The sequence below is a fragment of the Melanaphis sacchari genome, unplaced genomic scaffold (assembly GCF_002803265.2).
Source record: "Melanaphis sacchari strain LSU unplaced genomic scaffold, SCAv2.0 Contig50_pilon_pilon, whole genome shotgun sequence".
NCBI lineage: Eukaryota > Metazoa > Arthropoda > Insecta > Hemiptera > Aphididae > Melanaphis > Melanaphis sacchari.
This window is the reverse complement of record NW_020271344.1, coordinates 2,865,064-2,893,040: the sequence shown is the minus strand read 5'-3', so window position 1 is coordinate 2,893,040 and position 27,977 is coordinate 2,865,064. Positions and strand designations below refer to the sequence as shown.

At 25.8% G+C, this 27,977-nt stretch overlaps 1 protein-coding gene across 1 annotated transcript; it reads left to right on the top strand.

Annotated features, from left to right (window-relative positions):
• The first annotated feature begins 3 nt into the window (after positions 1–3).
• LOC112599363 (nose resistant to fluoxetine protein 6-like) lies at positions 4–26,977 on the top strand. The gene is made up of 13 exons (XM_025346241.1): positions 4–91; positions 14,319–14,773; positions 19,533–19,753; positions 19,978–20,186; positions 21,636–21,730; positions 21,793–21,992; positions 22,842–23,005; positions 23,099–23,267; positions 23,768–24,103; positions 25,560–25,749; positions 26,399–26,541; positions 26,632–26,740; positions 26,836–26,977. Exons 2-13 carry the CDS (start codon positions 14,380–14,382, stop codon positions 26,925–26,927), a joined length of 2,322 nt encoding a protein of 773 aa, XP_025202026.1. The 5' UTR covers positions 4–91; positions 14,319–14,379; the 3' UTR covers positions 26,928–26,977.
• The last annotated feature ends 1,000 nt before the right edge of the window (positions 26,978–27,977 follow it).

The window sequence follows — 27,977 nt, the reverse complement described above, 5'->3', positions numbered from 1 at the left end:
TTTCGGTATTTTGCCACCGGTTTTGTAAGTTTTGTTCGATAAGCCGTCATGATTTTCTTCATAGCCCGTGACAATCCCAGGTGATGTAAAAGTAAGTATTTGTATTTGTATAATATACGATTATTCGACAATATGCTTTTACGTGTAAAAACCGACAACAGTGAATTAAAAAAATATTCCTTTATGTAATGAGTGAAATGTAATGTTTGGATACATTTAGAATTATAGAAATAATTTAATATTTGTTTACGAACTGTTTATTGACTCGATGATAGTCGATACATTCAGCTATTATTATATAGTAATTAATAACGTACATAATAATATATTACATTGGCATATTTAGAGGGTTCGTGTTCCAGAGATTAACCTTCCCTCTCCGAACCGATATAAAAGGATCACTACAACGTTGAGATGAATTATTTACCAATTATTAATTTTCGACAACTGGAATATTACTTTAGTAATACAATATTACATAAATATAATTTAAATTATTTATTTATCCTTATAGTATGTATACACTTTATAGAATAAATAAATTAACTAAATATTTAGTATACATCTATAAAATTAATGATTCTGGTAATCATTCTTAACCCTTTTATAAACGCACATCAGAGCAGAAAATTACCAATCATGTAAAAATAATACTGATTTCACGCTGGCTTACACGCGTAGCTAAGACTAGACAAAAAGTTGAAGTGAGATTTTTTTCTATGATGCGTGCACAATAAATTTTAAAAGTTAAATTATTTTCAAAATCTTTTTAAACATTCATTATTTTTATTATTAGATATCTAAATAATACACAAAAATACCAAACATTGGATATTTTTATTGCAAACGATAAAAGTTTACATATTATAGGTTTTGTTATGAATTTTTACAATATTTTAACATTAAATTCATCAATTTTTATGAAAAAATGTATATTTTAATCTTACTTGATAACACTAAAACACATAATAGGCAAGAATATTAGAATCACATTAAGAATATAGTCAAATCGACGATTTATAACAGTTCACCAGTTACGTATACATTTTTCTCGGTAAATTACAGGAATAACAATATACGTCAATTATACATCTATCTCTGTAGTTCGATTCTTTCATTAGGTCTAAAAAATATGAATAGAAATGTTAATTTTCATTAAGATAATAAAATTATAAATCATTTAGGTATGTTATACATTTTAATAAGTTAGATATTATTATTTTTGAACTTTTTTTCCAAAAATCTAGGAATGATGCACTGATATATTAAACATTTTACTAAAGATATTTATACAATACTATTTATCTTATTTAGATACAAAAATGTTAAAATATATATAATTTAAATACCGATAATTTACATATTATTTGTTTTGATTTATAAACTATAGAGTCAACTATAATGAAAGGTGGCTGGCTTGTGGCTGCTTTAACTTTCAATACCATTAATTAGTTTAAAAAAAACAGTTTAAAATCATAATTTGATAAAATGTAACAGCTGACATAACAATACTGATAATAATAGGTAAAATATACGCGTCAACACTTATTAATTTACGTAGTCTTTGATGTATAATTTTTAAAGTGGAAAGTTTTACTTGTAAACCTTAGAAACTTATCAATCTTATATCTTTGGAACTATATTAAAATTTAAAAAGGCTAATTTTTAAGCAGATTTGATTTTTTTATATAATTAATTTCATCTACATCACGCGACGTGACCCACTATATAGACGTATACAGTAAAACTTCCTCATTATTACGAAGTCTTATTGGAAACAAAACTAAAAAATCGTATATTTTAGAAAAAATTTTCAAATAGAAACACACGCATTTGGTTCTAATTTAGTTGAAATTCTCATAGAAATTTCATAAAACTGACAATTTTAAATTGTATAACAAATATCATGAAAAAAAATAACGAATTTGGAAGTTTCACTACAGCTATACAACTATCACGGCAATAATAATTTGTTACATTAATGGTATAAAAAATATAATATAACACTCATAAAATCATAATTTAATTTAACTTTTTCAGAATGTTATAAGTACACGAGTATTAATTTATTCTACTTTATGTGTTTTGATATTAATTACTATACATTCACATTAATCTACATACATCGTTTTATTCATAATTAATAACAATTAAGACTTTACACTCTAGTATTATGCTTAGAAAATAACCATTCTATCATACATGAAAATATTCTTTCATTTATTATTAATTATTGAAAGTTAGAATGTTAATAATATGTTAATCTAAACGAGTTATTTAGTTCGAAATTCAAAAGACCAAAAACTGTGATGAATCATTTGTTTGTAAAAAAAACAATGAGAAGTACCTGTGCACTTTATTCTCATAAATATAAAGGACTAAATAAAATACAAATTACATCATGGTGTTTATAATTGTTGATAGCACCACACCCATATAGTATAATAATGACCGTATGACCATTTTATATGCCGTATGTTAATATAAATTTTATTTGATATAATTCACATAGAATCATACAAATTACATTGTTTGTATTTAAAAATTACACACATGATAATAAATAGATTAAAATATTATATCATATTATAATGTATTATGCCCTCCCGTATACTTTTAAACAAATTATAATTAAAAATATTTTTTTACACCAATAATATTTAAAAAAAAAAAAAAAAACTTACTGGACTTGATTTATCTTTAACAATATTATATTGTCTTTGTAAAACCATCTATTATATTATATATATAGTTTTATTACATCGGTTTCGCCGGTACCAAAATTTAATAAGATATCCCACACTTCTCATTTAATTTCAGACAAAAAATAGTCATTACAAAATTTAAAAAATAATATTATATTGATTAATACAATATTATTTTTTAAATCTTAAACAATTTTTAACTTCAAAAAATAAGCTTAATAAACCTTTAATAGAAATTTACCATTTTAATACATTTTTAACTTGCGTAAATTATTGTTTTATACTTATTAATATTAAAACATAAAATAAATATTCAAAAATAATAATAATATATTATAATAAATAATATAAATAAAAAGTATCTTATCGGTGAGATATTAAAAAGATATTGTCGTGTTTGATTAATAGATATTTTAAATCTTAAACAAAATTTGAATATTTGAATATTATATTAAACACTCTTCGATCCCGAAAACTTAAAATACAAACATAAGTAAAAATAAATTATGTAATACTCAACCTTAAAACTTATTGTAAAAAATAAGATAAATAAAAAAATTAATCGTGTGCGGCACCAATTTAATTTAAAATACAAAACATACCTGCTCAAAACATAATGAGATACATAAACTAAATACTACATATCAATAAATCTAAAGCACATCAATGATTTAAATTTAGGCAAAATTAGAAAAATTATTTTACTGTATATAGTGTATAGTAGCTTTATTGTCTACCCCGAAATTGAATAGATCACTATGCATAATAAATAGGTTTAATTTGAATTCAATGATAAATTACTGAATACAAAAAGTGATTCTGAGCGGAGATGATGTAGTGAGGCTAACCTATGGTTAAATAATTTTCGGGACGTAATTTGTTGGAAATTCTCGGGAATAGTAGAGAATATCGGAACACTGTATTAACCATTATGTTAATTAATGGCATATTTAAATTAGGTTTTGAATCGTTTAATAGAATACAATACACAGTTAAAATTAAAATTAGTGGAAAAAAAAAAAATGAAAAATGAAGTATACAACTAAAAAAAAAGTGTATTATGCGTTTGTACACAGAACATTTTATTTAGAACATTTGTATGTACAAATATTTAATATTTACAATAAAAAAACTTAAATTATAAAATTCAAATTAAATAATATTAAATAAAATATGATATTTTGAATGTTAAATGGTATTTTACAAAAATGTTCTTAACAATATGATAAATATTTGGTAACATTGTATTATTTCTCTCAATTATTTTATTTATTAATTTACGGGTCTAAGTCAAAAAAATTACAAAACATAAATTATATATCATGGTATTTAATGTAAATAGTTTTTAGAAATGATCTATATTTTTTTATGCATGCTTACATTATAATTTTATAATTGCATGTAGGTATGTCAATGATTTTTACCTTGATAAAATAAATATTTGTATATACATTCCACAAGACCCGTTCTCTATTATCAGCTTTTATATTATATTATAAATTTAAACAAAGTCTATAATCAATCATCAAATCATTTTTGTTTTAAAAAATAATGTCATGTTCTTTATTAGTTTTATGATTAATGATAATGAGAAAAATGAAATAATAATTCACTCATGAAGTTTAAAGTTTTGATTAAAGACCAAAATATTATTACATTGTATTATGCAGTATTAGTTTGGTTTAACAGTCATTATCTTATTATAAATAATATAAACAAATGACCATTTTTTCAAAATTCAATAAAATTGTTTGCAAATTATTGCTAACGAGTTATTTAAAAATTCTTACATATATATGTATTATATAATGGTTTTCTTTTGTACAATTTTTACTTCCTTAAAAATTCAAAATAAAAATGTATACAAATAGATATAAAAAATATTTTTCAAAAAAAAAATTTATTCTTCAAATAATAAGCAAACAAAAAAAAAATATCTATCTCGTTTCATAGATAATAAAATTATCAATACAAGACCCGTTGAGCTTAGAATAAAAACTTGTGTATGTGTTTACGGACACGTTTAATTATATTACCGTCATGAAACGAAACTGTTAATAATTTTGACGTAATACACACGATGACTGCGTGTCCAACAGGGTATCTCCAGAGATAAGACCCCTTAAAGACAATTAGTTATTATTATATTGTGTTTAAGATTTCGAAACACGTTCGTCTCAACAGACATTTCCTTGTATCAGTAGCTTTTCCACGCCTTACTACGTTAAACCCCATCTTAATTTTCACCCCCTTTGTCACACGACTTAGGAGAAGGAATACGAATAATACGATCATTATTACAGTTATTGCATTAACATTCAGATTCAAAATTGAATACATTATATTGAACATGTGTTATGTAATAAATGAGATTATTTGATAATAGCTTGGTAACACTTATTTTAATGATAATTTCGAAATTCTGTACAGTATTTTCCCGAGAATACCCTCTTTCATTTCGCGTGTATCTATTAATTTTCAATTATTACATATCTACGTTCTAACAAAAAATATAATAAAAATTGTAGAATACTATAACACGGATTACTGCAGTAGTCATTAGCAATATTTTATTAAGGTTTTTTAATGCAAAACAAACATTTGGACAATTCAAAAACTATCAATTATTATACTCACTTCAATAATAAATAAAAAAAACATAAAATACTTAGTTATATTATAGTCTTAACTAAAATTATAATAAAAATAGTACATAATTACATCAGTGGACTCATCATCATAAATCAATTAAATTGTTTAATTAAAGTTTTAATTTAAACGCCTTGATATAGTATTGTGAAATTAATATAAATTATTATTTTGAAAATTATAAATGAATGATTGTTTCAGCATTTTCTAAAAAATATTATATACTGGATAATATATTTAACCAACTAATCTCATACAATTTTTAGACAAATGTTCTAAATCGTATATATATATAAAGGTATTTGTTAAATGTAGTATATATACAAGGTGATTCGCGATCACTTTCTTGTTTGAAATCCACTCAACAAAGCAACTGTTACACTTAAACAGTGTTCCTATGGTGAGTTCAAAAACTGGTGATCTAAATTTATTTTAAAGGTTAGTTTAGTGCCAATCCTACTGTGAACGAACGAGGAGCATGTGTTTGCCATAAAGTCCTACTTTTCGTATCTTCCTCCGGCCGTTGGGTTGTCATAACTTAGCGTGCATTCAGAAAACAATTTAATATTGCGCCTGCAGGCCGTGTGCCTGATCAGAAATCGATTTTTTTGTGAATGGACACGCTTACAGATATTGGTAGTGTGAAAAAAAATGGACCTTCCAGAATAGTCAGGACACTTGAAAACATCGAAGGATAAGGGTGACGATTTTGAAATCCCCAAGACAATCTGTACGCAAATATTTGCCTACCTTAGGAATTTCTCACTCCACAGCGAGACGAATTCTTCGAGAAGTACTCAATTTTCATCTATACAAATTAGCAATGGTGCAACATGATTATATTGCGTGAAAAAAATACATAAGAAACATTTTTCTAAAACCAATTCATCTCTCTTACAGGCAATCTGCAGTAATTAGTGCATTCACTAGATTTAGGCTGATTTAGCCCCTCATATCATTTTTTTTTTTTTTTTTTGTAAGGATACCTTAAATCTTTAGTTTACACGGATCGATGGATCGTTGCTATTACCGACATAGGCACATATTTACTGGAAAAAGTGAACGGTAATTTTAAATTTTAGCTATCTCAATGAATTTAAGAAGACAATAGCCATCTTCAAGATTTTGTTTTTAAAACCTATTAAAATAAAATTTTAAATGTACTCTTGTACCAAGAAAAAGAAATTAAATAGATATTACCAAAATTGTATGTGTCATGATTTTTTTAAATAAGGAAGTGACTGTAAATCACTCTGTATTATATCATACTTGTATAAAATTACATTTTTACAATATTAATTTTTACTTTTTTTCAGATTCTAAAATTTTAGAAACTTATAATACTTCATGTAACAACTACAACTACAGTTGTATTTGAAATTATTTCTATTATTTCTTTATTCAAATTTATTGTTTTTACAGCATATTCAAACCGTTTCTATATAGTTACCAAAAGCTACTATGTTTATCATCTCACAATCGACATTATAAAAAATGTAGTGTTACGCGTTATATACATATAACATCTATAAAGCTTATATAAATTATAAAACATCGCAAAATCACATATTATAATATTTTGATTTAAAAATGTAAAACTAATAATACAAATTAAGAACTATATTTAAAAAAAAAAAAAAAAACGTAACAATGAGATATTTATACTAAAGTTTTGAAATGTATATACATTTGTATTTTGTTAAAAGTTTGTGTATAAACGAAAAATTTAGATTATTTTAAATTTCAAATACATTGCCGAAAATGTTTCAATTATACTACTTTGTAATAAATATATACAATACATACTATTATTATTATATTAATAAGTCTTTTATAGAATACTGCAATAAATAAATATGACATACTAAGTGATTTTTTTTAACTTAAAATATATTATTTTATCAGCTTAGTAAATTCTTATAATATTTAAAATTTAAAGTATTAATTATAATATATATTACTTTTCTTAAAAAAAATACAAATTTTTAACCAAATAAGTTACTTCAATTAATTTTAGATAGTTTTTATATCCAACAACTCTTACGGCATATTTTCAAATTTATATATTATTTAAAATAAATTATTAGCTCTTTTTTGAAGTCTAAACGATTTTAGTAAGTGATCTGCCACCTCCTTAGATTACTATATTCTTACTATAAAACTACATAATATAAAAAAAATGATGAAAAAAGCTTCGTTTCTAATAATAAAATTAAAATTGTTTACGCAGCATTCTAATAACGGACACACATCATATATTTGTCGAACCTGAATGGAATAAATAAAGATAACAATTTAATCATAAAAAATTTCGTAAACTAATTATGCGTCTCAGGTAAATATACAGTTAAGTGTTTTAAAACCCAAAATTAACTATCTAAAAAGTACGTTCTGATATTCTATGGTTCATACTTTATTTTTCGGATTATTATAGCCTTTCGAAAAATGTTTAATAATATACTGAAAAAATATTTAAGGTATATACAAGTATACACAAGTTCAAGTGTATTTTTATAAAGAGTACAATCGTTTTAATTCTCAGTTCTCACAGTAAAAATTGAATAAACAAATTAATAAAATAATAAAAACAAACTTCTAATCACAATAACATGTTATTTGCAGTGAATGAACAATGATCAATTTAAACGCATTTGAATGCATGTAAAATAGGTAATAGTACGTTGTACGTTGTCTGTTCAACCACAACTGTTAATAAATAATAATCTTTAGTTAAACTCTCTTTGTTATATATCACAACTCATACTTAATATATTGTCATATTTTTACACTCAGTCATGAAATTAGTCACACGCAATATTCTAACAGCTATCAACTGAATATTTATACAAAATATTATATTATATTATTAATATCAGTATAAGTATAGCATTGATAATTTTACCATATACCAATTAGTTTTGCAACGTCAGACTTTACAAAACCTTGCACAGAATTGATCATATTAGGTTGATATATTTTTGTCCTGGTGATAATCGATTAATCGATTTTCGAAATATCATGACGAAATATTTTGGTTACAATAACACAAGATAAAAAAAATTTACATATTATACCCAAATCGTATACTATATTAATTTCGTATAAAATATAATGACGCAACTTATATGTTTTATACAAAGGTACTTAAATTAATTTATATAAAAAAGTAATAAATATTTTATTATATTATAAACCAATTAATTAATTATTGAAATAAACACCTTATACGTATTTATTAACTTGGCGTCTATAACAATTAACAACCATTTAAATTTGTTATTGTGGATTATATTATTTAATTGTTTATAGTAATAAACTAATAACTAATTAATAATATATTAGAGTTGATATAAAATAATTATAAAGAGCTAAACAAAGAATATACCTTAAATTTTAAAATATAATCGAAGGCAATTTATCTAATGCAATGGGCAAGTTGTAAATACTTTGATATTATGACAACCACAAATTTATAATACAATTGCATTAAAATTTTAATTTATATAATTTTATGTATTATTGTGTTATGTCTATTATTTATTTATATATTTAACAACTAGTTAGAAGTGGTAAGTTACTTTAGTTTTAAACAGTTCAAGAGTAGCGTAAGTACTGTTTTATTTCGATAAACAGCACTACAATAGTTTCCATTGCTAATAGTTCTATTTTTTTCTAAGCTATGATAAATAAAATACTTTCTAAATTTTAAACAAATTTAGAATGTAAGTATTATCTTATTCGTATTTTAAAAACATTAATTGCGTTTTTGTGGGCACTTACAAATTTTATAAGCTGTATTCCAGATATCCCTTTCTATAATCAAGGCCTGAGGTCTAAAGATATTATTTGTAAGCTAAAAATATAGAGTGTATCATGACAGCGGTTTCAAAACTTTTACGACTACGACACCCTTACGAAATAGTTTGTGTTTTGCGTAACCTTATTGTCTTTAATTCCAACTCGACTCCAATTTTCCTAAAAAGAAAAAAAAGAAAAACCTATACTCTAAAAAAATGTTTTAACGAGTTATAATAAGAAATAATTTTCTTAATAATCACATACGTCTGACGGAGCCCTAGAAATTATCCCACGAAACCCTGAAGTTTCGCGGAACACACTTTGGGATATGCTGTATTTATTCGTATTATATAAGAGTGTAAATACACTCGGTGTATTGCAGATAAATATTAAAGTAATATAAACAATTGTATCTAAATAGTAGGTATATCCTATACGTCATAATATATGGGAGAACGATTAAAATTTAAAATATTATAAGAAAAACAACATGTTATATGAAAAAAGATCATTAAAAACCAATTAAAAAAAAATTAAAAGGAAGATTATTTCTATAATTTTTTTTTATACATAAATTACTAATAATTGTGACTTAATGTTTCGAAAGTCAATTGAGTTATTTTGAAAACAATGTTATTTTTTAAAAGCGGATTTTAAATTGATTAATATTATTTATCAGAGAATTACGTTACATCATACATCATTGTGCTAAATAAAAAATAAAACACTTACTAGTATAAATTAATATTTTTATGATAATTGTTACATGTTTCCGTTCCAAACCATATTGAACACTTTAATATTAAAAATATTTTAAGTGACAACAATTTATAATTTTTTTCTAACATTTTGTATATTTTATGCAATAGACACATTTAGAAAGAAGAATATCTAATAAAAAAATAACAAATTCACAAACTTTCCAAGTTTGAAACTATGCATAAAAATACAACTGATATATTATCATGAATAAGATAAAATACTCCCGGGAAATCGATTTAGCTGTAGGCAATATAGAAAATTGGAATCCAAAGGCCACAACATGTTAAAATAAATTTGACGCAAGAAAAATTACGAATAACAATGGATAAGAATTGATAAAAATTAAAAACGCTTATATGCCTAAAAATATTATTTGAATTGTTAATCATAATGATCCTCAACTTAGATGAAAATTGATTTAAATCTAAAAACATATTATGTATATTAATATAAAACGCAAATACTTGTATTTTTGATTCTGAAAATAATATTATATAGACCGAACATTATTATTGGTACAAATAAGAAGAACACTTGTATCAGTTGTATCACCAAAATTTTACTAAATCCTTCCAAATAAAGTTTTTATTAAATTAGCTCTAGGTAAGTATAATTTTTTTACCTTTCTGAAATTAAAAAAAAAAAAAATTATTTAATTTTATAATATAGGCCAGTACATGCAGTATTTCTGAAAGGCGGTATCAATATGGTCAGCAAAAATAATGATTTCCATGGATAATATGGCTAAAACACTAGGCCGTGTAATATTCTACGACAGCTACCAATGTGTGTTTGTTTTTTCTTTTCTAACTGTTTATTTTACTTCGTTTGCAATAAACAGATTTTAAATGTAAATTATGAAAATAATAATTTGTGTTTATAAATGTTGATAACTATAGTTTGAATTTGAGAGTGAGGTTATTTTATTTTTATTACTGTTATAGCAAATTTAAGTCTTCTAGAAATAGACTTAAATTTACATCTACATGTATTCGCATTATTTATTGTACTTGATTAAGAGAACAATATGTTAAAAAATAAACCAATAACAAACTTACAATTTATTCAGAGTTGAGTGTAAAAGTTAATATTAATAACATTATATTTTAATTCGAAAGGTGTTAATAAATAATAAGAAAATTTCATAATAACATAACTTAATACTAATGATGTGTTATCAAATAATATTTTACTACACCTCGGGGGGTAACTTACCTATTACAAATGTATAAACATAAAATAAATATTATCATACTGATTTTATAAGAACGTCATTAGTCATTACTCATCAAATTTTTATTTCATTCTGGTATTTTTTCTGATTCAATCATCAATAATATTAAGACATAAACAATGTTTTTCAATCAATGTGGTAACTCGAGAATAAATTTATTGAACACATGTCGGTCAAGCTGTAATTCATCAGTTATATATTTTTGCACATTAATTGCATATCAAACAGAAATATACGCCCCAAACCCCATAATCAGTACCTACGTATGTATGTAATACAAACTCGCAAGATTGTATAATTTGTGGATTTTTGAAATCCAAACGACATTTTAATGATTTTGTTTGTGTTTTTAATAACAACACGAGAATCATCGTTCTTATAGGATTATATGATTCATGGAATCTCCGTAGTCTCCTACTATAGGTTTGAACTTTTAAAATCAACTCAGTCGTTTGCACAATAATACTATGCTCTCCTCTGTATTATATAATATGGTTATAGACATAAATAATATGCATTCATAACTTAAAGGTTTTCCTATTTACATTTTTATCATTTTCATTTCTTTTTTTTTAGTTCTGCTTTATTTATAAATTAAAATATAATATAAGTACACCCACAAGAACGCTTTCAACTAATTATAGAATATGATATCAACTTATCTTCTTGAGTGAAACACGCTGTAATTAAAATACCTAAAATTAAAATAATAAACTTACGAATTAACAACAGTTTAAATTTACAAGTGTCATGATTTCTCCGATGATGCTGAGCAATAAGTAAAAGATTAAAATATTCGAAATTGGTATGTATTTATATTTATCCATTACCGTATTAACTTATATTATTATACTATTATAAACTACACTTCTGCGTGAAAAGTAATATTCAAGGAATCGTTTCATTTAAATTTACAATATAATATTTTACCATAATATTATACCATTTTATCAATAGCTAAATTTTAGTATAAAAATCGCATATATTATTGTATATTGCTATCAATTTGCATATTTTACTGTTGTTAAAATTTCAGACTTCTCATAGTAAGCACACACAATATTCATACAGGTAGTTTGTATTTTAAACGAATATTTAAAATTATGATAGAAGTTAGTTATATTTCATTCACATGAAACCTTAAATTTTAAAAATCCAAAGAAATTATAATAAAAATTATTTGATTTTTGTAGCAAAAATTTAACACAAGATTTCTATAAATAGTTGACATTGTAACCAAAAAATGTAAAAATTATACAAACACTGTTTTATATGTAGACATTTTAAATAAAAATTTAGAAGTTATCAAATATTTAAATTTAAGCAAAATAAATATATTTAATTTAATTTATTGTAATTTAAAAATATTATTCATGGGTAATTAAGCTGTTAACGTATATAATCATATTTTAAACACACGATGCGATTTTTCGGTAAAAATTAATTTATTGTATTACTAAAAGTAAAATTAATTATTTTAATTATAATATTTTAAATATATCATAAAATATACTAGTAATAATATATAGGCTAAATGCTGACCGACTGTCTTTTCTCAAAATTGTTTTTCGTATACAATGATTTATAATTGAATTTCTTTTTAATATATTATGTATAAATGTAACAATTATTTACTTTTTAAATCTTAATAACAAGATACACTCAATACCTTATTTACTACAAGGCAGTTAACTACGTTTTTTAATAACAACAATTAAATTATTACTCCAGATTTTGGATAAATCGTTAATGAGTTATAAGAATTTAAATAGTTTAAATTTTATCAAAAACTGGTTCTGTAAAAAATATCTTTTATTTTTTTAATGTTTTTTCTTATTATTTTGAAAATTACTGGGAATTTTGCAAAACATCAACTAGATCAAATTTTTTACCAAAAAACACCCTTAAAGTTAACTAACAAAGAATTTTGTCTTCTAAAAACGTGTAAAACAGAATGGGGAAAAAACATGCCATTGTAAAACCAAAACATTTATCGCAAACCGAGATGTGTGTAAATTAGACTTTTATTTTCTCCATACACAGAATTTGATATTTCTTTGTAATGCATTTTTCTGACTTAATAAATATTACGCTTTTCAGACCCTTCACTTTAAATATAAACAAGGAACGTTTAATTGTGTCACTATAATTTATTAAAACGCATTCATCTTCACTTAATAATTAATATTGTTATTATTGTCTGAGATATTTTTGTTTTTTTATAATAATTGAATATTTTATGTAAATTAAAAAGAAAGTCAGTAAATTCCTACTATTAAAATTTAAAGTATCGCCTTTTATGAAAATTAAGTACCTATAAGTATTAAATTTAAAAAAATTTCAATGCAGCACTTAGCTTAGAAAAATGTTTAAAAGTTGAAGCGTTTAGCAGCAGATTGAATCGATGTCATGAGCTTACGGAGTATTAAAATATACTACAAATTAACCGATCCTGTCTCATCGACAAAACATAAATTCTATTTAATTTAACAAAGTAAATTTAAAGTTACCAACTTATATATACGAATAACATTGTTAGTTGTTACACTTTTGTGCAAATTTATGAACAGTAATTAACATTGTTACGAAGAACTTAGAAGTAAAATTACTTTATATGCGTATATAATATATATCTATCCTCCATTTATTCAGACAATATTGCTGCTTTTCAAACTCTGCTTAATAAAATGTGTACTCATAGATATAATTATTAGACATAATATATGTGTATTTATGTGTGTGTGTGTGAAATAAACTTCACATCAATACGAATTTTAAGAACAATTCTATACTTCAGTACAACTTTTCTACACACTTATATTTATATGTATATTTGCATAACAATTTGTCATGCAGTCATACACGTATATATACTATTATACCTAATTTACTAGCGGACAGTTAAATTACCTCCATCGCGGTCCCTCTGCAACACTACAGGTATACAGCACGACCGGATGATGAATAATATATTTTTTTTAATTACACGCTCCTGACTGGTATTATTTCGAGTACGTGTGTTTTTTGCACAGGTGTTTGTTTTGCGACGCAATCCAAACAAATCCGAACTCGGTTCCTTGTTATTGTTTCGTTGAAACAAAATGTCATAACTTCTTGTTGAAGTCTAAGACTTTTAATAGTTCACTTTCATAATGTTTCTTTCCCCACAGCCAGTACCGGACGACGCCGCACAACGTCTACAGTAATGCTGTAAAAATCACCCTGTGAAAAATGTCAAAAATCCGCTGCACGGATGTAATCACGTCATGCCGTTTGATCATCATCGTTGCGTTGATTGGTTCGTATAACAACTGCAACTACTGTCGGGCGGCGCAATTGGTGACCGCTGCGGACTACCTACCATACGTACGACAAGACGACTTCCGACCGCGCGGTGGCGTCGACGACTTCCGGCCGGATAGACTTCATTATGGCGACAGCTTCGCAATCCAAGCCGCGGACGACGGAAACAGGACGCACGTGCAACAATTACTGCGCCGTACTTCGGACATCACATCTAAGTTTCTACCGTTCATTACTTCAGCCGATGGGCACACACAATGCTATAAGCACACAGCCGTGTATCTGACGCAACTCAACAACTTCCAGCTTTGGGCGACAAAAAGTGAGCAACAACGCACTAAAATAAACTAAGACCTAAAAAACTATTATGAATATAAATAATAATACACGCAACTATATTATATTATATTTACTGTTGCTTAAACGATAATAATAAATTATATATTTACGTCTATGCGATATACCTATATAATTGTACACTATACAGTATATTATAATAAGACAAGGCATTCAAAACGGTCATATATATGACGATATGTAAAAATTGAGTTACTATCTCGCTCATATACGAAGATATTATATTCTAGTAGAGAGAGCTTCAAAAGCAAAGCCCCCTCACTCAAATAAAAAAACGCATTAACGTTCTATTAATTATTATTTTAAAACATAAAATATTAGAATGATTTTTTATGTAACTTTAAAACTAACTTGATTATGTTGTTATTTATTTTTAAAGTTAATAATTATTATTTTTAGTTTGAATCATCTCATCTTGGTAATATAAACATTTTAAATATTATAAAAGACGTATACAATAAAAACTAAAAACACATCATTGATTTTTGCTGTAAGAGAAATAAAACTATTTAATAACATAACTATGAATAGTTAATTATATAATATATAAATAAGTTATGTGTATAATAGTATTTTATGGCATAATAATTAATAGGTAACGAAGAAGAAAACAAATATATAAAACGTAGTTAATGGGTATTATTATGTAACTTATGTAAATGAAAGTATCTTTAAAAAAAAAGACACCACTAAAAAAAATTTAAATATTTACCAAAGCTCGCGCTTTGAATTCGTCAAATATACTTAGTTTTTAAGCATAGAATTTTTAAAAAAAAAATCTAACGGGATAAAATATATAATATGTAAGAACTTAAGACTATATATTATAGAATACTGCATGAAAATTTAACAAATACACAAACAAATATAATCTTTTGTGACATGTCATAAGTTTAACATAAATATTATTATTTATTTTGAAAATGTTGAAAACATTAACAACGACAACAAATTTATAATTGCACTCACTCAATAACATGAAAAGCTATAAGAAAAATGTTACAAGTTCTACATTTAAAAGATGTAAAGGAAAATTTAAATGTTTATTTAAAATTTTAAATTTTAAAATAAATATAAAATAACTTAATTTATTTTCAACTCCGAAATTCCTTATCATGTATTATATTATTAATATCATGTCTTAAAAGTAAAAATTATAGACTTATTTAAAAAAAAACCGTGGTTATTAATCGAGTATTGTATTTATTTATCTATCGTAATTTTTTCGATGTTCATAAAAATTTAAAAAATTTAATAATATCTTCTTTTTAGCAGACATTATTATTTAGTAAGTATTAAATGTTTTGTTAAAACGAGAATTTCGTAAATTTTACCATTTATCCATTAGTTTTTGTGAAAAAAATCTAAAATACACTTAACAGAATAGATTTGTTAGTAAACTAATAAAGGATTATCAACATTTTTATCTTAGATAAAAACTTACTCATATGCACTTTGCGAAATTGATAATATAGATATCATTATTATTGATTATGATGATGCTCTTGCCTTATCAAAAACTTTCCAATGTGAAACTGCATAATATCTATAAGTTAAATCCTATATCTATACACTAGAAAAACTTTTTACGTCACATAACTTATGATTTATACGAAGCCGATGTAGAATAATAGTGACAGTTATATACTCATAATTTTGCATATTATCACTAAATGAACAGCAATGTTCAGTATTCACTTATTTCACTGGTCAAGATAACATTTTCAAAATAAATTATTTTAAACATACAAAAAATTTTTCGGGAACACTAAACACGTGAATGAAATCATTATAATTGTAACTTATAGATAATATCATAAAATGGTAGCGTCTAAATAAGAGTATCGCGGTGAACAGCTATATACAGTTTTTCAGATTTTTGCATTGGCGTTGTCGCCAAGGTTAGGGTATAATAATAATCGGTATTATTATTTATTAATTTTTAATAATATTGTCTATTTCTATAGATCCTCTATTCTCGATAAACTATAATCGAAGTGTAAAAAATAAATACAAACATCGTTAATTGGTGGTCGTGGGAGGACATGTTTGTACCATTACAGTGCGAATAAATTACAGGCTCGAGTTTTTCATTATTTTTGACTTTTCAACTTTGCGATTCTAGTGGTTCCAGCGACCGTTGTATTGTCATTCTGCAACAGTACAACACGTTATATTGTTTCAACGTTTAATACGTCATAGCAGTTCCGTTTACCAATGACTAATGACATTTGACCATCTTAGCGACCACTTCGTCAATCATACTTCCGGTTTTCTGTTCATTAGTGGTGTAGTAGTACTCTAGTACAATATTACACTTTGAAAAATTCAACTATGTTCGTCATACCAGTAAAATAATTACCAGGTCGATATAAAAATAATATTGACCTACAATGTCAGTCAACGAATTAATGAATAACAATTATAGAATGATTTTTCGTAACTCCCTAATACATAAGTATATAATTAAATGCTTTTTTGTTTTGGAAGTAACCTCTTCTAATTTTTTTTCTATAAATAATGTTTTTTATAAATATAATATGTATTACACAAATAAATAATTTTTTTTTCCTTATTATTATTATATTCTGTAATATTAAATCAAAGTGTAAAATTAAATATCAGACGTTTAGACAATAGTATACACAATTAAAAATCACAAAATTACGTCGAGTAAAAATATGATACAATGTACTTTAAAATTTTAAATCAATGTAGAAAGTTAAAAGATAAACATTATTATCATTTTTGATAATATTGAAAAAGATAGTAAACTACATTTAAAGTTAAAACCAATAAATCTCACATAAGTCATAAACTCATAACTCATAACACTGAGCACCACAGGTTACTTACGTATGTTAAGGAAACGTTGTACCCGCGCATATGTTGTCTCAATCTTACAAACACATATCATATTAAAATATACGTTCAGCAATTTCAATTTTGTATGTTGAGCTAAAATATTTAAGTAAAATGACCTTTTATCAAACTTAAATATAAGAAAATTATCTTTGTCCTCTAGTTAGTTTATTACAATATTTTAATTTTTAAATGAATTATGAGCATTTTTAAGTATGATTATTTTACATACTCTTTAATCATAACTCGCCCAACAATTCAAATACCGTAAAAATCCGACAAGACAACACAGATAATGTTCTTACCTTTAAGTTTAATAATAAGTAATTTCACTCTAATATTTGAACTCAACACACAAAATTGGAATTGCTTAACATATTATATTTTGATATATTATGCGTTAGCCGTCTAAAGTGACAACACATGCGGGCAGGGCCATAGCAATGGACGCAATTTTTAAGAGAACGCAGAAATGAAAATTTAATATTTTATGTTAATAATTTCAATATATATTTTTATTATTTTTTATAAATTCAATATAATTTAGACTCATTTACACTTAACAAATATTAATAGTTGACGGAAAATAATTTCCAATAATAACATTTTCATATAAAACCAATAATACAATCATTTATATACAGGGCATTCTTATTACAATGTATAGATCATAAGAGCGCATTTTAAAGTTTCGCACCCGGCGCAATATTTTATTGCTACAGCCCCACATGCAATTACGACGTCCTCTTATTTTAATACTGGTAATTAGATACCGTTGACCGTTGTTACTCGTACGCAAATTCCCACCGGTATTTTAAAACTTTCTGATAATATATTCTACAGAAAACTTCTGTAAATTGATCAAAACATTTTAAAATTACCAGGAAGATGTAAACAATTAAATACCACATAATATACTTCATATGGCTAGAAATTATAACATAGATAGACTGGACAAGCTTCAACGGAGAATTTTTCTCCTTCAAAAGTATCATGTATTATATTATACTATTACTATATTAATATTTTTACGATTCCGAGTATATAGTCATAAATTTCCGATGAGGACATATTATAGGTATATATTGAGGTGTTATACCTACATAAAAAAATCGCTATGGTAACGTAATAATAAAATTGGCAGTTGTCGAGTTACAAAATATTATTTAATTCCACGCGAGTAAAAAAAAAAGGCTCCGGGGGGATGATATATCGCCCTCATCACCAGCATAAACGCAACACCAGACCTACCATAAATAGATTACATTCTGTTTGCAAAAATAATATTTCTTTACCTACATATAACTACGCAATAGAAGATGACATCATGTCGATATTGACTTTCTGTATTTTATGATCATTGATCTTACTGCAAGAAAATAACATATTATAAACTCATCGTCTTATAAGTAAATCATGGAATAATGAATAAAACCAAATTGTTTCAATATAATATTCTAGTACACGTGGCTGTATGTATGTTAAACGTATACGAAAATATAATAACGTTTGCATTAGAATAAAAATAGTACAAATTGTAACCGGTAATCCATTTAATAAACTGCATAATATTTGAGAGTATTGTGTATACTTTAATATGCGACCGTCAACCGTATAGAATAAAGTGTCACGAATCACGACCGATAATTTTTATTGCGCAACAAAAAATTATGAAACACTAGAAATAGTATAAAATATAAATTATAATTTATAAGACATGAAGCATTACTCACTTATATTTGCGGATTTATATAGATAAACTTCGTAATTTTTTTTATTCACATTTACGACGGTACCTATTCCTACAATATTTAAATGATTGCGTTATTGACCTATATACCGTGTTTACTATTTGCTTTTAGTGTTTGACGCGTCTGCCAAATTTATACCGACTGGTTGGTTTGACGGATCTGCGTACAATCTTGGAAACTTTGATGAATGTATTAATGTCGAAGTATTTGAACGGGATGATTATATCCAAGGAAAATATTGTTTGGTAGAAATCGAAATAAATCCCATAGCTCATTCCAAATTTAAATCATGTAAACACGTTTTAAATGAATCCTCCTGGGATACACTTCAGGTAAGTCGATATATCAAATATTTATTTTTTTCTTGGATAAGAGGTAAAAGCGTAAATGCCTCTTCGAAATAATAATACAATTACACATTGAACAATGAATTTGTTGAGTTTTAATAGTACGCCTACTAACAATAAATAATACGATTTTTTTTAGTACAATACATTCAGCTTTCAATCTGTCAAACGAATTATTATAACACCCTTTTCACATGAATTGTATTTAGGAATTGGCATTCGATCCGAACAAAAGTATGCGAAACAGAATTTACATAGCATACTGTATACCACACACGTGCAATAGTGGAGACGTATCGAAACACATGGAAGGTATCCTGCGGGAAATCCCTCAGAAAAAAATAACGACCAGTGTAGGGGCCATCAAGTGTCAGACGAATATTGCATTACCGTGGACCTGGGGAGATTATACATTTTTGTACGTATTATAAAAAAATATCACATAAATAATAATTATTTATGAAATATTTTTTTTTATTATTATTATAATATTGTATTTTTAATTCGATGCGAGCTCTCACAAACGAGCAGTTGCTATAGGATATCTAACAGGATGCGATCATCGAATTCATAGTTTTTTTTTTTTTTACATAATACTCGTATAAGCATATTTATCGGTAAAACGACATTTTTTCTCTCTTAAATGACATACGTATACTACTCGTATACGTGTATAATCACTATCTCTTTTTTTTATGTCAATCACAAGTGGTAATTTTCTGCCTCTGTTTACTCGGAGCTATATTATAGGAAGTTGTGTTCTACTTGCAATCAATATAATACGAATTCTAATAACAGATTTGAATATTTCGTAAAGTTTACTTAAGATCTACTTTTACTGCATTTTTTATGTAATCTCAAATCATATTAAAATAAATAGAACACATTGAACTTTTAAGCTTGAAATATTTTATTTATTGGTAATCTTGAGAAAGAAAAACGAAAATGTGGTATGTAAGTCAATTCCAGTTAAACTTCAAAACAAATTTAAATCTGTTTTCAAAATATTTATCTTTTATTTGATTTATCGGTGAAATCAAAATAAAATATACGTTTAAGTATATTCTTAGGTAATATAAGAATATTATAAGTGTGATCGACATGTGACGGAAAATCATCACTTCCTATCCTCTTAACTATCTTTACCTAACATATACGGTTACACTGAATTAACTGCTAGTTTTCCGTTACGTTCTACAAAACCGCGAACATGCAATTTATTGTTATTACAGGCTCTACAGAAACGATAAAACGCTAATAAATTAACGTCGTGGTATATATATATATATACTTTTCTTGTTCGTAGCTGATATACCTACATCTTTCGAGATATAAAAAAAAATATGCAAAGTCGTTAATTTTCGGACTTTATTAATCGTGTTAAAATAAATATTAATGGCTGTTAAGTACGTTAGCTTAGCTTAATCTTTTTTAACTACGTAGCTAACTAAACAGAAAAAAACTCACAGTCTCAACAATTAATAACGTTAAACAGGATCGTGCGATTTTGTGCGCCCGCTATACAATAATAACACGCTAGTACGGAACATAATTTTATTTCGGGTTATTTTAAAACATTCAAATATCCTCTGATCGGTTGGTAAATTATACGCAATCGTTTTTAGCTTGATATGCATTAACGCACATGTCAATTTTGAATTTATTATTTACAAGCATAGATAATACTCTACAGGGGGATTATTCGTGAAAATCTAATATGGAACAGATATAATTCCAAATTAATTTTATATGTGTAAATAAAATAATAATATGTCCAATTATGGTGCGGGATTAGTTGATGATTAAAATACGATTTGAATACAAAAATATTTTACTTTAATTTTATAAAGATTGTTTATATGTTCAGGTCAATAATTGGATTATCGTTAATTATCATTGGTGTGAGTACCTATTATGACTTATTTACTTCAATGTCTTCATTCGAACATTTTCAGTTTTCTGGTAAGTCCCTCTAAATAATATTTTCATAAACCAAATATGCTAAATTGTTAACTATATTACAGAAAAATCGAAAAAACATCTCATACTTCAGTCATTTTCACTATCGAAAAACATTCGCAAGTTACTTACCTTCCCAAAGACTTCAGACAACCTAGAATGCATTCATGGACTGAAATTTATATCGATGTGTTTTATTATTGTAGGACATCGTTTTATGTTCACTTTAGGCTCCCCAATAATGAACACTAATTTTATTGAATTTGTAAGTAAACTATTTATAATTATTAACCATCGAATAATTATATTTCTCATACATTTTGCATCTGTTACCGTTCTCTTTACATAGCTATATCATTTATATTATATACTATATTAATAAATAATGGTAATTGATAACGATCTAATCAAAAATCTCTTACTTCTTAAACTTTTCTATAATGGTACACTTATGCCACCTTCAAAATTTTAAATACACGGTAATCTAATGATCATTGATCATTTAAATACCTACAAATACAGTAAAAACTAGAAGTTAAATAAACACTGCATAAATTACAAGGTGTATCAAAGCGAATATTAGAATCTCATAGTTTTAATAATTTTTATAAAGAAATGTGTATACGTAAAAAAAATATTAGTTTAATTAGTATTCAATGAATGATTAGCAATGAGTATATCATTTTAATATCTATCATAAACGTTCGTGTTTTTGTCATTTATGTGAATAATTTATGATTATTTTTGTGTTTTTTTTTCTAATATCTTGATGTTTGAGAATTAAAGAGTGAATAACTATTTTTTTTTAATATAGAAAAAATATATTGAAATAAATTTCAAGAAAATATGATGTATACTGTATACTTAAAATATTTAGGTACCAATATATTCCTGCGAATAACTAAAAATAATAACATTAATATTTGATACAATGCATAGGTACAATTCACTGAAATTAATAACAATTTAACAAACTACACTTATTTTAGTTCCATATATAGATATTTTCTTATGGATATAACATTATAATTTAAACATCTATGAATCACGAGAGGTGCCATGAAAAAATAAATATTATGTAAAACTAAAACATGATTTTTGCCTTTTGGTTTAGTTTTATAGCAAAATCGAAGCCATGGTCATACTTAACGGACCCATACTAGTGGATACATTTTTCATAATAAGTGGCTTCCTTGCATGTTACTTACTACTGGAACACATCCAAAAAAACCCAAAAGCATTTCTAATACCACTATTTTACATACACCGTTACGTGAGGTAATAACAATAATTATCATTATCAATATCTTAAGAAATAATCTATAAAATTTGTTAATATCTAAGCAAAATAAATTATTATTTGCTTGATAGGTTGACACCGGTTTACGCAATAGTGATTGGATTTTACTGTACGATTTTTATAAAAATAGGAACTGGACCTCTGTGGAACGAGAGAATTGGCTCGGAAGTAGAAAGGTGCCACGAAAGCTGGTGGACCAACATACTCTACATAAACAACTATATCGAACCAGAAAAATTGGTCAGTGAATAAAAAAGTAAAATTGTGAGTTTTGTGGGTAACCATTGTGGAGATTTAGGCACATTTTAAAGAATAGAAGATTGAATATTTTTTTAATTTAAACAGGTAAAAATATACACATAACCTAGCCCCTCTAATACTTTTAATATCTGAGTAAAATATTTTAATTTTCTCGAACAACTATGGGTCGACCAATGATAAAACCATTAACTTTGAAAACAAAATAAAGTAAAATAACAATTTCAAATAAATAATACAACTATATATAATAATTTCAATATTACATTATTTATTATTGAACAAAAATATTTTTCGAACGGGGTAAATTTTTTCTGGGGGCTTTGAAAATTATTTGAATGGGAACATTAAGTAACCCCTTCCTTCCTATTACTACCTACAATACCTATAAATTATTATGATTTATACATCTTATTAATTATAATGTACATCATATTATTATACGCAATAAAATATTAATTTTTACCTCTGCCACCACACAGTGCATGATACAGTCTTGGTACATTGCATGTGATACGCACTTGTTCCTGACAGCCCCAATCATCGTCAGTCTGTTATACCACAAACCGAAAATCGGAAACTCAGTACTAGCACTAATATTGGCCGCGTCAATTTCCACGACTTTCTTCGTCACGTATTTGGGAAAATTGGATGCCTTCCTGTTGGTGCACATTAAGACATTACGAAATCCCATCGCCAATAAAACATTCCGCAGCCTCTACATACCAACTCACACGAGAGCAACGCCGTACTACGTCGGTATGATGACGGGCTTAGTGAGGCACAAGATGAAAAACTCGTCCTACAAAATCAACAAAGTACGTACCTGTTTATCGTGATAACGTATATTATTTGCAGACAAGAGAAACATAGGTACTTTTAGGCCCTAAATCATATATACAGATTAAGTTTAAATTTAAAGGGTATTAAAATAATTTATGATACACGGATTTATACACCCCCCTCGTGGTCTTAAAATGAATAACATAACAATAATGTAAATTTTTTATACAGATTTAACAAAATAAATAAAACAAAACTTAAATTAATCACACTTGTACAAGTGAATAACTATAGAAGTAACTATAATATAATATATTATGTATTTAAAATATTTAAAAATAGTTATAATACTAAATAATTACTAATTAATATTAATCAAGACTTAATTTTTTAAATAACACTGAAATGTTTTGCAATTTAATTTTCTCACCTACTTTATTAGTATAGTATCTCTCAATTCTAAAGGTAGACAGCTTAGTGAACTTTTCTTGGCACCATATTGGTAAGTACTCAGTTTTTCAGTCTACGCATAGCTTAGAAGACGCGTTCACATGTTGAAGAAAAATTGGAATCGGAATTCTTGCTTGTATCATAAATGATTAACAAATAAACCGATCGACTTCACAATAACACGTATTTTTATCAACGTTGTAAAAAATATTTTTAAAAGGTATTTGAAATGATACTCAATTTATTTTTCCCTAAAATATTTCAAATTTAAAATAATTTTGAAGGTTTTTTTTAACTAACGTAACACAGTGTGCTGCTATACAACTATATATAATAATTAGTATTTGTTAATTTAACACGTTGATGGACAGTTGCCGATAGTAATATTAAATGTTGATGTCAGGGGTCGTTTTTAAATATTACTGCTAAAGCAGTAATATAAAAACCGTCCAAAAAGTGTCATTACTGTTATAGCAGTGATATTTTCAATGGTCTTTTATGAGATAGGAAGTTTTACTGACCCCGGACATCTCATCGGGCCATCGGGCACTCTATTTTTAGCTTCTTTATACACGTATTTTCCATTTTTATTCTTTATCTGATAAGTTATAATTTATATTTCGATAACATTTATACATAATATATATAGTTAATGTTGTTATTATATTATTTGTAAATAATTAACATATTTAAAATTTATAAATGTAATACTGCTATAGCAGTAATTTTTAAATTGAAAATGTGATGTCGGAGGTCAGTACTGCTATAGCAGTACTAAAAATATTACTACTATAGTAGTAATGAAAAGTGAAGTTTTATGGATGGTCTTGTTGAAAAAAAATAAAATATTGCACTTTAGAAACATAATATTATATCCTCCTATGTCATAAAGAATTCAATAGTCAAAAAATTATTTGAATACTTTTACTCAAATACTTCACAACACTGACTTGTAACTATTGGTATGATTTATATAACTTTACTTATTTAAGGTTAATGATAATAGTGTAACACGTTTTATTTGTACTGTTTATCCATCAGTACGTAGTATGGTCGAGTTGGATCGTTTCGATAGTCCTCATGTTCGGCACGCTGTTCTCGGCGTGGTGGTTCTACAAGCCTAACTACAAATACGACGCTTTTGTTGCCGCTCTGTACGGCGCACTGTACCGAATCACTTGGGCAGCGGGTGTTAGTTGGACAATCATCGCGGTGTCTACCGGTAACGGAGGTAAAAACAATCGATACAAACGATGTTACCCCACAAAATGAGAATCTATTTTCACAGTAGATCGTGGACTATTAGCTCGTTCTAAATATTGCAGTCGCATTTTTAATTTTAATGCAAATTATATGGCGCAAATATGTTTTTTCATTCGTAAACTACGTCTAGAGAACTATTAAAAAAAACCGTTATTTTCCTTCCATTTATCTCAATAAAGACTAAAAATATAATTGTATACAATATTGGCACGGTTAAAAATATTGATTTAGCTGCATATGATTAAAAAACGTATAACTAAAATTTAGTCACTAAGTAACTAGTAAAACTACCTATGAATGTATGATTAATTCCCGCATAAAGTCTAAATACGGATAACTTTATTTGTTTGCAATTCATTCATTTTTTTTCCGGTAAATAATTGTCATACCTTTGACAATAATTTTTCTATTTTTTATTCTTTGACTTTTATGACTAATATAATATGAATCACTTTGCATGTTTTTTTTTTTAAATGTCCTGGGACAAAATTTACACAGAGCAATGTTGTGACTGTGACCTTTTTTCGAAACGCAATTTACTTACTCCGAGACTATCATAACAGCAACCGTAAACATTAATAAATATTTGTTTTCAAATATTTTTGCATATAATTCAGGTTTTATCGAACCTATCTTGTGCTGGAAACCGGTGATAACACTGAGCCGATTGACGTACTGTGCATTTTTGTGTCATGGTGGACTGCAGTTGTACTCAGTGGGCTCCATTCGAACACCGTTTCACACATCCTACTATAACCTGGTAATTATTATTAATTACAATATAATATCTTCAATGTAATAATGTTACAAAACTCACATTTAAATTATTAATATTATGTCGTCCTTAAAGGTGTGGTTATCATTCGGAGATATCACCCTATCGTTCCTGGCGGCTTTCTGTTTGACACTACTCTACGAGTCGCCCATAATCGGATTGGGAAAAATTTTCTTCAATCCAGGTTTATTTACAGACACAATTAATATAGATTATATTAAAATAACATACGTTTAAAAAGTTTAAGATTACCGCCATGGTTTGGATTTTTAATTTCAGGTAACAAATCTTGTTATGTAAACAATATAACAACAGAGAAATGTAATCTAAACGCAAAACCAGAAAAATTTCAACAGATAACAGCTCCATAGTCCAGCTTCAATATAAATATTTAAGATTTTAACTTAAGTGTCTGTACTTTAACAGTTCCTACAAGTTTTCAATTTATATTGTTTTATTTTTAATTGTAATATACTATTTTTTTATATTTTTTAATCAATTACACGACTATGGTTTTGACTTATTATAGAAACTAAAATTAAGTTAATTAAACTCAGAACAATCAAAAATATTAACGTTTTTATCTTAATTTACAATTTACTATAAATTAGTTTGTAAGAATTGTTTAACTAAACTCACAATAGAAATACTTACGATTAAATAAGTACATACAATTTAAATATATAGAATTATCATTCTTGTACTAACCAAGAGCGTTTTATTTTTTATGCTAAACACATATTTGTCTATAACTTACCTAATACCTATTGTTCAAAATAATAAAGAGTTTTTTTTTTTCATTAGTCTATTTATATAAATTAAATTTACTAGTATATTTAATCTGTTATATACTACTACATTAGGTATCTAAGACAGGTAATGTAAAGTATCAACAAATCATAATATTTAAATAATATATTACATATTAAATTATCTTAATAAGTTTATCTTTGAAACAGTCTTTTTAAGTAGCAATAACAATATTAATTTACCACAAAAAAAGAGTTTACTACTTTGATCAATAATAAAGTTTCCACTTAAATGTGCAGTCGATTAAAAACTAGTCTAAAGATTATTTATTTTACTAAATTAAATGAGGGGTAAATAGATATTATTCAGACCTAAAGTAAACATAATTTATATTGGTTAATAATAATAAACCACTATTAAAATAAGCCTATTAGTTCTTACAACTTATAACTCACTTTAAATTTGAATAGTTCTATTTGGTTTTACAATATTTAAGTTAATGTTGACTTTTTTTTATAAAATTTTAAATAAAATTAATTTACTAGCAGCCACCTACTTTATTTATAGATGATTTTTAGATTTATCACAATCATTATAATAATTGATATATCAAGTATAAATTGATTACTTTAACCCTGAAATACAAAATGTTTGTTTATAATTCTTAAAAT